Raw genomic sequence first — 13,147 nt, forward strand, 5'->3', positions numbered from 1 at the left:
ACGTGCTGGTGTGTATGGGACTAAAAGGTCAGAAATATAACAAGGCGAGAGGCCATGAAGAGCTTTAAAAGTGATCAATAGAATTTTAAAGTCAATTCTAAAACATACTGGGAGCCAGTGTAATGAAGCTAAAATAGGAGTAATGTGGTCATATTTCTTTGTTCTGGTTAAAAGCCTGGCAGCTGAGTTCTGGACAGTCTGGAGTCGATCAATAGATTTTTGGGTTAAACAGGTGAAAAGGCTGTTGCAATAATCCAGGCGTGATGAGATGAAGGCGTGTAAAATGGTCTCGGTGTCCTTAAAAGTTAACATTGATCTAATTTTAGCTATATTTCTAAGTTGATAAAAACATGATTGAACAAGCTTTGTGGTGTGCTGCTCGAAATTTAAATTACTATCAAACCAAACACCAAGGTTCTTTGCCACAGGCTTAATGTGATTTACTAGGGAACCAGCAGATGCCATCTGCTGAGACCCGATGACCAGGATTTCTGTTTTGTCTGAGTTCAGCTGGAGGAAATTATTTGACTTGATTTTTTAACTTCACAAAGGCAGTTGTTAAGTGAACTCAGCATTCCAGGGTCTGTGGATCCGACGGGCAAGTATATTTGTGTGTCATCAGCATAAATATGAAAAGAAATGCCATGTTTATGGATAATATGTCCAAGGGGAAGCAGATACAAGGAAAACAAAATGGGTCCTAAGACCGACCCCTGAGGCACACCATATTTAACTGGACAGAATGAAGAGACATAGTTGTTTACAGACACGCAAAACTTCCTATTTGACAGGTAGGATGAAAACCATTCTAGAGCAGTACCAGAGATCCCCACCCAGTGCCTCAGTCTGTCTAACATGATGTTGTGATCAATGGTGTCAAAAGCAGCGCTAAGGTCCAGGAGTACAAGGACTGAGCACATACCTTCCAATGGTACACAGCAAACATGAACTGTTATTAGTTAATTTGGCGATCTGTATATTAACACGGATTAAAAGGTTCAGGTAATTTTCATTCAGCCTCTCTAGGCTGTTTCGACTTGACCTTTATTTTCTGAGATGGACGAATTTAGAAAGTTGCATTAGGAGCATCGGACATCATCCAACCAGAGGGAACAACCACTGACCGTCCAGTGCTCCGGGTCCACTTGCAACACAAACCATAGTAGACATAGGTCTACAGCCGGAGAGGGAGTGGGCGCTGGAGCATACAGGGCGAGAGAGAGGAGGTTGCGGGAGCGACCTGGTGCGCTGTGGACGGTCGGTCATCCCTCTGGCTGGATGAAGCCTACGCTACTGATTACACATGATCCATGATAGGCTCCAAAAAATAGAAATGAATGGCAAAAATAGCATATTGTCAATATTTTAGAGACCCCCCAAAATATTACAAATCATGTTTTCAAGGGAGCTCATGTCTTATTAAGAGGAGTAAAGCTCCCCCTTCGCACCCTGGCCATAGCCTTGAGAAAAAACTCATGATGAACATATTGGGGTGTCGCTCAGGTAACCAGCTGCTTCAGATCAGCCTTGACCATGCCATATGTGAGGAGTCGGGGAGTGAGAAAGGGTTGTTGGGATACAACAACGGTCAAAGATAGAACAAAACGCAGCTCCTTTATTTTCCATTATGGGTTTAAAACATTAATTTTAAAAAACAACTACAAAATCAGTAGCAAATGGGAAATTTAAAAACAAAATACAAATAAAGGAACAATTACTAAAATATCAAACAATCAAAATAATAATAATTTGAAAATTTTCCACTGGTTGTCCTCACTTCATCGCATGAGGAGACATATTTTGCAGCAATTATTTGACATTTGGGCATTTCTCCCAGTAAATATGGGAGTTTGTGTGTGTCTGATATGAATTCAAATTCAGGGTATATTTGGAAAGTGTTTTTGTCTTAGTGTTTTATATTTAGGGCATGAGGTTAGAAAGTGCAGCTCTGTCTCTACCTGTCCTGTGTCACACTGGGAGCAGAGTCTCTCCTCTTGTGGTAGCCAGCTCTGTCTGTGGCGACCCTTTTCTATGGCCAGGCTGTGTTCACTCAGTCTGGATGTTGTCAACATTTTTCTTAGTTTAGGACATTTTATTGTGCTCAGGTAAATTGCCAGTGTGAATGATCTTTTTTGGGTCAGATAACATTGGAATTTACTTTGTGTTTTGGTTATATTTTTCTTTCTGCTTGTTGATAATGTGGTTTGGTCTGCTTGAGTTGGTGTTGCTTTCCTGAGTGTGGGGACTTGTTACTGCAGAGAGCCTCAGGGCCAGCTGGCTGAAGGGAATCTTATCTGGTTTCAGCTCCTGGTGTGTTAGGGCTTTGTGATGGGATGCCTTGGGGTTAACTGATTTTAAGTGATTTTAAACTTTAATTGATCTTTTCTGTATTTTTAGTAAGAGGGATATTGGCTGAGCTCTGCTCAGGTTATTTGGTGTTTAATAATACTCACTCACACAAACACACACACTTTGACATGTGGACTGGGGTGTGCTGGGGATCAAACTGCTAATCATCTGAGTACTGGACGACCCGCTCTACCACCAGACCACACCAGGGCCCTGTTTCAGAAAGCAAGCTTAACAAAGTCTGATTTTATCCCTGAGCTCTGAGCTGACTGAGCCTGAGGTGGGAAACTCTGATGGAAGCGCGTGCGTGGGGATGAAAAAAAGCCATCATCAATGTAGCTTCAATACTCCAATTCACCATGGCAACAGGTAAATAAAGGCAGAGCCTCCATTTTAATCGGGTGGAGCTAACAATATGACTGGTGCCAACACGGACCATGATAGGCTGTTTATATTGAAACGCAGGAGTGGATGATGGAGACACAGTTTACGAACCTGTGATTCCGACCCAGCAGATTAGCCTATTAATTTATTTTTGTGTGTATGTATGGGTTCAAAGTGACTGTAAAGTTTTAGACCTCTAGTTTACATTAATGCTCATTTTGTATTTTACTAATGCTGTCAAAACACATTCAGACAATGAGCAGGTAATAATGAAAAACTCACTTTAAACTACATTTAGGCCTGTTTGTTTCAGCTGCACCACAGTCATCCTCACTCACAAATACTCACATTATCTCCAACATGGTAACAACAATGTTCCAATCAGTGCGACTACAATATGAAATATTACTGTTCATGGATTAGTTTTCTAGGTTACATATTAAACAGTGATTACTGTGATAATGTAGTGTTGTCAATGCAACTGTCCACAAAGTTACAGTGCTATAAAGACGGACAAAGATTTGATTCTGTGCTGAGGATAAATCCACAATGTGTGGAGATCTGTCCTTACATAGATGACAGATTGATCATAAAGCGTCATGTTCATCATGATGAAAAACTAATAGCTTATCTAACCGGGATTTTAAAGTTTTTTAAGATGTAAATGCGTTCAGATTTGTGCTTCGATATTTACAGTATGAATGAGGAAATGAAACAGGGTATCAGACAGCTGCCTCCCGAGGAGGTCAGGCTCACAGCATCAGTTGCTGAAGTTACTGATCTAGGGTTTATCTGATCTCGCTCTCTGAAACAGAAACCCTGAGTTTCCCTCATCTCAGGCTGAACATGCTCAGAATTTCCACTAATCCCGCTTTCTGAAACGGGACCTGTAGCAAAAAAAGGTAAATAATACAATAATTTGTTTTTCATGTCAACAGGTCCAGGTTCAACAGTGACGACTGTAGAGGATGGTTCCATGCTCCGTGTGGCACAGACTCTGAAAAGGCAAAGAAACTGGAAATGTCCTTGGAAATAAAAGTTTTCATATAAATGTGCTCAGTGCTGTGAAAAAAAACATCTTACTTTAAAATGTCCCTGAGTTTGTGGTCCCTGGGTCACATGACAGGGAAGTCATTGAAAAAAATGCTGAATGCTTCCATAAAAATATGAATATAAAATAGAAGAAGCACTAACATCCAATAAGAAGAGTTGGGCAGTGTAGTAGGCTACGATAATGTTTTGATTTTTCAATAGAAATATTTATATAAAATAGATGAATCACTAATATAATATATTAATATCCATTTATTTCAATTCCAACATAAATTGTTTTCTATTCAAATATTTGTTTATTAAACACATTAGCAATCTAAATAGGTGAGCTATGAGACCAAATATTTTATCATTATAAACACAATATATATTATATTTTAAATCACACTTTTCACTAATGGGCATGTCAGCAGTTTGACTCCAGCAGTAATTTTTTGATTGTCCCTTGTAGCAAATCCCCTGTGGTTAAGAGCACGCGGTCTGGGATGTGCTAGCCGCCCTGTGACCGTCAACACAGGGTGAAACTGAGGAAGAAGAGCGGCTGGATCCTGAGTGATCGGCTGTGGAGTAGCCAACTTAAAACTAACTTCAGCGACCGACAGGAACGCAGACCATCTCCCTGCTGAAGACAGCTCATCAGGTAGGCCGTCTGCATCCCCCGCCATGCAGTGTGTTAGGCATTAGTTGTTTTCAAATGAAGCGTTGGCTAGGTTTACGGAGACATGTCCACATCCCTTTTGTGGATCCTAGTTTCAGTTTCGGCTGATTTTCTCGCTGGACTCTGTAGACAGGGTCTCTTCCTCTTCAGCTGGTGAAATGAACATGAGAAGAAGCTCTGAGTGGTTGGAAATCCGTCTTAGCATTTTTGTTGGATTCCGCGCGTGTGGGTGGTGACGCCGTGTGCCAAAAAGGATCATCCGCAGAAAAGTGATTGCCGTCCGAGGGAGCGCGCGCCGTATACAAGGAAATTGGGCATTAGGCACAACACCTGTTCCTCCGGAACGCAGGACCGGCTCTTTTCACAAGCTGCTGATTGGTTCTGTGGGGAACTCTCCTTCTGGACAAGAACAGAGGGTCAAACACTGGAAGAGTGGTGTCCTCTCCACGTTTGATGGCAGCACATAACGCTCAGTAAGTTGCTGCTTGCAGTGCGTCGCTCTCTAGTCTGTGTGTCCTGCTAACCTCATTTGTGCAAAGAGAGTGCAATACGTCTATTCACTTATTCGGTCTGATAAACTCCAGCGGGGTTTATAAACTGCGTGAACATGCGATCATATGCTCGGGCACGAAATCAAAGTCCAGCAGCAGCCTCTGCGGACCAGTATGGGCCTGATGGCACTCATAGGCACACTTAATGTAAAACAAGGCAGTGATTATCTGTCTCTCAGTCAAGGTTACAACTCTGGACTAATGCAAGTTGGAAAGCAATGGACTGACATTGACTATTGATTAAAGATTGAATTTAAAGTCTTGATTAGCCAGGCATACTGGCAATATGGACACACACCTCTAAGTAAATAATAAACATCAAGTATTCAGTCAAGCCAGAATATAGATAGTATTTTATATTTGAAAATGTCTGAAAGGAGCTCTGGGGGAGCCAGTTTGAATGCGCCTGATGGAGCTGATAATATGAATTATAGTATTGTTAATTATAATTTCCAGGTGCTGTGCTTCAGTTTGTCAGTAGAGGAGATGCTGGATCATCAGCCAGTACAAGCACAGATTCAGCTGAGTTAATCCACTTAGACTATTCAATAAATATTGTTTGTTTCTAACTTGTTCTGTTCTGTGTCTGAGACAGACAGACAGACAGATGGAGCAAACTGTTTTAAAGGAGGAGGATTTTAGTGGGAGCACTGTATCTAAGTAGCCTTACATTAACCATCCCCTGGTTAAATATGTGAACATACATGACTAACTATATTTCCTTATGTTTTAGTAAGCCGTCTCCCTGTTTTCTATTGACTGTAGTAATTATGATGGAAGCAAGCAATTGTTATTTTAGCTTGAAAAATAACTTCTATTGCGTGCTGTTGTGACTTTGGCTTTCATTCCGGCTGTATTCACTAAGGCTGAACCACTTTTCAGAGATCCATATCTGAATTTTATTTAAATCCCTTCTCTTTCACAAATTCTCTTTCAGTCAGAAATGCGTCACATTACAGAAGATAAAGACGCTCTAACATTTGTTTCACTGTGACAAAAATGCTGTAATAAATAGGTTCAAAATGACAAGTAGGCACAGGTAACATTTTAGAATTGGTCCAGCAGATTGCCTCAGCTGGCAGCCGTGAAGAAGGGCTGTGACGTAATCTTCGTGAGCAATTGTGTCCATCAATATTATGGAAATGATCCCTGTAGAGATAGAACTAAAAGTTACTTTCATACTGTTATTTAATACTCCAGTTTTGTGTCCTGCTTTGCATGACCTGTAGTAAGTGTGTAGCCATCACAGATTGTATAGGAGGGGCTCCAGCATGCTGGCACTAGTTCTGCACTCACTGCCTCTGTTTTGTCTACAGCATGCAGAGATAAACCTGCCAGGCACAATTTAATCTAGTAAGTGTCATCTAATTTCCAAACAGTTGCACTAACTAAGATGAATTATTTGGATTTAAATTAAAATCAGCACTGAAGGAAACAGCCAAAGTTAAATATCATCACAATGAAGGTTTTATGAGGAAGTGAGAGATTAATCAGTTGATGGTGTGTGTACGCAGTGGCTCACTACAGGATCTTTTATCTTTGTTTTGCAGCACAGACATGTCTGGTACAAACCTTGCGATTTTCCTTCTATGTGGTAAGAGATTGGTACTCACTGATTCCTTGCCTACACAGTGTTTTTTCCAGTTGCAGTTGTATCAACATGTAAGTGGCAGAAATTAATTTGCTACTGTAGGTGTTTCAACACAAGGTGCCATGTGATATTAGTCAGTATTTGTCTTGATGCGATCTTAATTTGTTTACAGACTGACAGACAAAATAGTCTTTTTTTTCTCTAAGCCTTTTAAACCTCTCGGTCACCTCTGAACAAATTTTGGACCATCTTTGTTGGCCTTTGCCCTAACAGTCCCTAACTCTGGTTTGGGAGATATGTGGAATATTTAACATTACATAAACCCTTTTTATTTATTTTCCGTGCTAGCAAACACAACACACAGCCTTTCAGTAAATATTATACTGCAACCTGAGTTTATCTACACTCTTTATTACTAACTAATCAGTGTTTTGATGAGTCAGTATTTCTCTTTCTGCTGATATGTTTTTCTTTTTTCTTTTCTAGCACCCATCATGGGTCAGACAACTGTGCTGCTCAATGCCCCTGTTGGAGGCTCTGTCCTGATTCACTGTTACCTACCAGTTCATCCACTGAATCTCAGATGGTTTTACTGGCAGGAGGACCGGTCTGACAACATTTTGTTCCACTGGGACGCCATTGGAAAAACATCTCCAATAGCTGATGAATACAGGAACAGGTGTCACCTCTTCAATACTGAGTTTACTTCTGGAAATATTTCCATTACACTTGACAATGTTGTTGTTGGGGATGACCAGAAAACCTTCTGGGCATATGTTAGTTATGATAAGCAGAAAATACAGTCTGAACAATGGTGCAAATCTACATTGCAGGTTTCAGGTAAGTAAAGTAGCTTCTTTCTTCCAAACTAAAATAAGAATCTTTTCACATGAAGTGTAAATGTCTCTAGTGTGTAAAAGCTGTTCTTTCTGTCACACTTCAGCTCCCTATCAAGATCTCATCCTGACAGTTAACAAGACAGCAAGCAGTGCAACCTGCACAGCACATGGAGGATACCCTGAACCTCAAGTGTCATGGTCAGGTCTAAACAAATCCAGTGCTACACAGCTGGACTTGCAGGGTGCTGAGACGTCCCTGCAGCAGGATCCAACAGAGAAAACCTTCTCTGTCATAACCAGTGTCAGTGTGAAGGAGTTGCAGTCTGTAACCTGCCTCATCTACAACCCTCACTCCAACGAGAGTCTGAAGAAAACCACAGATATTGAGGCTCCTGGTGAGTGCAGCAGGTCATTCACTGATAAACTGATGAGGCTTCAAAGCATCTTTAAAGTCACACTATACTGTTATTCAGAACTCTTTTAATTTATTAGACACAAATCTCTCTCAATAAACTATAACTAAACTTACTTTAAATTAATTAAAACTAGTGTCAGATGATTTTATGTATTTAATCAGTGACTAAAGAGATGGGCAGCAGAAAAAAATTCTGCATTCTTGTGTTTTGTATTTCACAAGAGTATTCTTAGCATGTCAAATAATGTATTACTTATGTCCTCTAATTTACAGGTGAGGATCAGCAGAGGAACCGTTATGGTTTACTTGTTCTTGTACTTGTACTTGTAATTGTACTTGTAGTAACTTGTTGGTGCAGAGAATGTGAGTGAACTTAAGATATTCTCTATTGTTATTGTTATTTGATATATAAATATATCATCAACTAGTGAAAAAGAATGAACAACCACTGTTCTTAGCTAAAAAGGAGGGAGAAGCTCAGGTGCCTTTCAAGCAGCCGTGTGCTGAATGTAGCTCTTCAATGTCACTTTTTGTGAACTGACCAAGTAGAGTACTGGCACCTGTTTTTTTCCACTTCAAGCACTGACGCTACTGGTACACAGTAATAGTACGCGCTGGTACTCTGTACTGTGTACCAGTACATGAAATGTGGACCACATGGTAAAGATTTCATGTAAATCGCATGATGTTTGTCACACAGAGATAACTTCCTGCTGCCAGTAGATGACCCTATGACAGTGCGTCAATATTGGAATGTACAGTAGATGGGTTCAGACGTAAAGTTTGGTGCAGATTTGAGCATGTACAGTGAAGTTACAACAACTTCCTGTTTCATAAAAAATTTGACATGGAAATTTCTGCGGCATTTGAATTTTGTGCAAAGTTTTATGTTTTTGAGCATGTTTAGGCCACCAAATATGCACTTAATTTGCAGAAAGAAAGAAAGAAAGAAAGAAAGAAAGAAAGAAAGAAAGAAAGAAAAAAGAAATCCTTCAGTTTCAATAGGGTCCTCGCATGTGCTATAGGTGTCACACTGTCAGTACTGTGGAGTCACTATCAAAACCACAATCATATTTAAACAAAATGTACATAAAGTCTTGGTGTTTCGCCTAAAATATAATAGTGGCTTAGAATAAATAAACAGAAGTTACAAATACATGTTTTAAAAGTGGTAGTGGACATAGAGTGGAGTGCTAAAATGCATCAGTTACACGCAACCAAGAAAAAGTACACTGCTGGCAATGCCTGGATCTATTAGCATGGATAAAAATAAGATCTAATGTCCCCCCCCCCCCCAGGGCCCACAGTAAACCCACCCCAGCAGCAATGAATGTGTCTGAGGAGATTGTTTGAGATTCCACCTGTGGATGGTTCTGCAGACTGAGTGACGAATGAGGACACTACTGCTGATGATGTTGCTGCAGAACAGGAAATACTACTGTTCAGCGACAGCAAGAACAATGTTGATGAAACAAACACCTAATGAAGTGTCACGGACAAATAAGAGTCACCAGAATGAATCAAGCCTGGGATCAGAACTGTTGCTGTTTGGTCTGGTGGGTTTGAGCAGGTGAAAAAGCTGTTTGTAAATCTCTGGTACTGATTAAACAACCCGACCGAAACTGCCTGACAAGGTCCACATCCAAGCAGACTGGATCTGTAGAAGGTATTTATATATTTATGTATTTCATTTGGTAACCATGGAAACACATTGACATATTAACATGTGACTGCTGGGATTTTCTGCATTCTACTGACAGTTCATGAAGTCCATTTAAAAGTGTGTGACATAGTGGTTCCACAGTGATTCCTCTGATATATTCCTGTACCAGATGCCTCCTTTTCATTCTGTATCTGTCTGCTTTTCATCATTCAACATCAGATAATGCATTGCTGCTTCCTATGTTTATATTGATCTCTGGTGTCAAATATTTCATGGAGAAATAACTAATAAGCATTAATAGAGTGCAAAACAATGGATGAGACTGCTTAATACACACAAACTAACTCTCTTTCACACCTGTAGTTTCATTTGGTCTAGACAAGGAAAAAAAGTTTGTTGTCATTTTGTTCTAGCCCAGTTTGTGTTCACACTGACTTTTTCTAAACCAAGAGAAGTAAATGATGTCATCCCGAATCATCACTGCTACGTGGACCCATGTGGCGAGGTGATAATCCAGTGACCAATGTCTGGAGGTGTGTGTGTGTGTACAGTATGTGTGCACACTTTACAGCCCCCCTGCACTCACACCCACCTCAATTAATACACACACACACACACGCACAATGATTTATGTGTAAAGTACAGTACACATTCATGCTGTATGTCCATAAATAAAGTTTTTAATCTCGTCTATGCATTTTATTGAACACTGTATCAAGTTAATTTACTATTATATAATACAAGGTTGTACAACAAATACACAAATAATACATACAGAACTGGTGTGGTTGCATATAAAATCAACAAAATATTTACATACTGTGCATACAGTGCCATCCAAATGTTGTAGGCATGTGTGGAAAAGATTCAAAGTGCAAAGTTCACAGCTTAAAAATATAGCACAGAAACAAACACCGTAGAAATACGAGATATTGGCTATATAAAATAAAAATGCTTATATGGGTGTGCGCAGCATGTAGAGTGATAAATATACAATGTTTAAGAAAGTGGGAGAATAAATATACACATTTAAAATAGTGCAGTTGAAGAATAAGGTGCAAACAGATAATTATGTACATGTAGTGTTTCACATTGATTAGTCTGTTTTATTGGGGTTTAGTGTTCAATAGTCTGGCAGCAGAGGGGAAGAAGCTGTTTTTAAACCATGCAGTCCAGGTTCTCAGACTGTGGTACCTCCTGCCAGAGGGGAGGGGGGGAAACGGTCTGTGGCCAGGGTGAGCAGGGTCTTTGATGATGCCCTTTGCTTTTGACGGGCAGAGCAGTCCCAATAGTCCGCTCAGCTATCCTCACCACAGTTACAGTTCCCAAACCACAGAGAAATGTTGCTGGTCAGAACACTTTCAATGGAGCCCCTGTAGAGAGGTTTGGGCGGCAGGCAAACTGAAATGGGTCCAGTGAAGGAGGGAGGGCAGATGAGACGTGGTCCTTGACTAGTCTTTCAAAGCACTTCATTATTTTGGAAGTGAGTGCTACGGGCCGGTAGTCGTTCAGACTAGTGATGGTGGGTTTCTTTGGAACAGGGATGATGGCTGAGGTTTTGTAGCACGAAGGCACAGCAGCTTGACTCAGGGAGATTTTGAATATGTCCGTGAGGACATGAGACAGTTGGACTGTACACTCCTTAAGCAAGCAGCCTGGTATGATGTCTGGACCAGCAGCTTTCCGTGGGGGCTGGATCCAGTGTAACCACCTTCCTGTGGGGTGGTTTTCCTCACTGGTGTGGTATTCTGTGCTTCAAACCTACCAAAGTTATTGTTGAGGAAATCCATGCTGTCGTCGCAGGACTGGGGAGCAGTCCTATAGTACGGCCAGGATTCCCTGCCATAGTTTCCTGGTGTCTCTGTGGTCGTTAAAGTGACCCTGGGTTTTTTGTCCATGTGCCCTCTTTTCTGATTTCTTTGTTCAGATTGGCTGTTGCAGAGCAGTGACATTCCCAGATTTGAAGGCAGAGTTCCGGGCTTTGAGCAGGGCTCGGACCTCTGTTGTCATCCATGGTTTCTGGTTCGCCCAGACTGTGATGTTTTTTGTGACACAGACATCATCCATGCACTTGAGCATGTATCCGATACGCCATCAGCATACTCCTCGATGTCTGTGGTATGTCCTTTGGTGGCAGCATCTCTGAAGACAGACCAGTCAGTGTATTCAAAGCAGTCCTGAAGAGCTGACATGGCTCCCTCCGGCCAGAATCTCACTTGCTTTAAGGAGGGCTTTGTTCCGACGAGCAGGGGTCTGTATGCAGGAATTAGCTAAACAGAGATGTGGTCAGATGAGGCAAGGTGGGGGCGGGGTGATGCTTTGAATGCTCCCTTAATGTTTGTGTAAACATGATCTATTTTATGAATGTTTAGAGTTCATAAAATAGATATTTTAATACACTTAGTAGAAGTAGGCTACCATTCCTTGACATTCAGTAAATATATGTGGTGATAATGCTGTTTGATCAATGAGCACAGCAAAGTGTCTGAAAAGGACCTAAAGAGGTGGACGCATAATCATAATCAGAATCAGCTTTATTGCCAGGTATGTGTACACATATGAGGAATTTGACTCAGGATTGTACATTGCTCATGATGTGCTTACTCATACAAGAATATCATAACACAATAATAAAATAATAATAAAATAAAATCAGACAAACTACAGTATAGACAACACTAATATACACACTATGAACAAAACAATATAGACATATTGACAAATAGTGCAGTAATCAGAGTGCAAAGGATGCAAGAGTAAACTATTATTCTCATTATGTACATGTTGAAGGTGGATATGATATACAGGTACACATACATGTATACGTATACACATGTACACAGTGTGATGGAGCATAGTGCAAAGGATGCTGGAAAAAATATATAAGACCTATGACCTTATGACCTGAGGTAGGTGTATTGGTATACAGTATATACAATATGACATAGTATGAACAGCACTGAAATATTCAATTCAATTCAATTCAATTTTATTTATATAGCGCCAAATCACAACAACAGTTATCTCACAGCGCTTTTCATAAAAGAGCAGGTCTAGACCGTACTCTGTGATGATATTTACAGAAGCCCAACAGTTCCCACCAAGAGCAAGCACTAGGCGACAGAGGCAAGGAAAAACTTCCTTTTAAGAGGCAGAAACCTCGAGCAGAACCATGGCTCAGGGTGGGCGGCCATCTGCCTCGACCGGTTGGGGTAAGAGAGAGAGAGAGAGAGAGAGAGAAAGAGAGAGAGAGAAAGAGAGAGAGGGATGTAAGGAGAGAGAGAGGGGAGGGAGGCAGCCTACACAATATACACACAGAGGTACAGACAGCGAAGGTAATGTTGCTATAAACTAAATGAAAAATGGTACAGATATTTATAATAGTGTTAATGGTAACCATCGTAATGTTAATGATTATAATAACAATAATAACAATAAGACTAGCAACAATAGTCGTTGCAGTAGAGGGTGTCGAGCAGGAACACGGGGCAGCAGGCGACCCGCAGCCACAGATCCAGACTCCACAGCTCCAGAGCCAGAAAACCTGCAGGAAGTGATAGGAGGAGAGAGGAGAGGGACGAGAAAGCACAAGACTACCAGAAAGGGGAGAAGTTGTGTTAGTAACATGCAATAATGGGATAAGG

The 13,147-nt window shown here is 40.8% G+C and overlaps 1 protein-coding gene across 5 annotated transcripts; it reads left to right on the plus strand.

The window, feature by feature from the left end:
• The first annotated feature begins 4,205 nt into the window (after window positions 1-4,205).
• On the plus strand, window positions 4,206-10,192 carry LOC123973762 (T-lymphocyte activation antigen CD80-like). 5 transcript variants are annotated; one of them, XM_046054043.1, is made up of 7 exons: window positions 4,206-4,426; window positions 6,312-6,348; window positions 6,546-6,589; window positions 7,073-7,426; window positions 7,530-7,820; window positions 8,114-8,203; window positions 9,139-10,192. In XM_046054043.1, the coding sequence occupies exons 3-7, from the start codon at window positions 6,553-6,555 to the stop codon at window positions 9,168-9,170; spliced, it is 804 nt and encodes a 267-aa protein (XP_045909999.1). In that variant the 5' UTR covers window positions 4,206-4,426; window positions 6,312-6,348; window positions 6,546-6,552; the 3' UTR covers window positions 9,171-10,192. The 5 variants fall into 5 exon arrangements, with proteins under 5 accessions (XP_045909999.1, XP_045910003.1, XP_045910001.1 ...); XM_046054044.1 differs by lacking the exon at window positions 4,206-4,426 and adding an exon at window positions 4,484-4,917; XM_046054047.1 differs by lacking the exon at window positions 8,114-8,203.
• The last annotated feature ends 2,955 nt before the right edge of the window (window positions 10,193-13,147 follow it).

This window comes from Micropterus dolomieu, linkage group LG07 (genome assembly GCF_021292245.1).
Source record: "Micropterus dolomieu isolate WLL.071019.BEF.003 ecotype Adirondacks linkage group LG07, ASM2129224v1, whole genome shotgun sequence".
NCBI classification, from domain to species: domain Eukaryota; kingdom Metazoa; phylum Chordata; class Actinopteri; order Centrarchiformes; family Centrarchidae; genus Micropterus; species Micropterus dolomieu.

What these genes read in the sequence shown, in the direction of transcription:
- LOC123973762 (XM_046054043.1), top strand. Translation starts at nt 6,553, where the DNA reads ATGTCTGGTACAAACCTTGCGATTTTCCTTCTATGTG. An exon ending in TGCGATTTTCCTTCTATGTG is followed by an intron (nt 6,590 to 7,072) that starts GTAAGAGATTGG and finishes TTTCTTTTCTAG; the next exon opens with CACCCATCATGGGTCAGACA. An exon ending in ATCTACATTGCAGGTTTCAG is followed by an intron (nt 7,427 to 7,529) that starts GTAAGTAAAGTA and finishes GTCACACTTCAG; the next exon opens with CTCCCTATCAAGATCTCATC.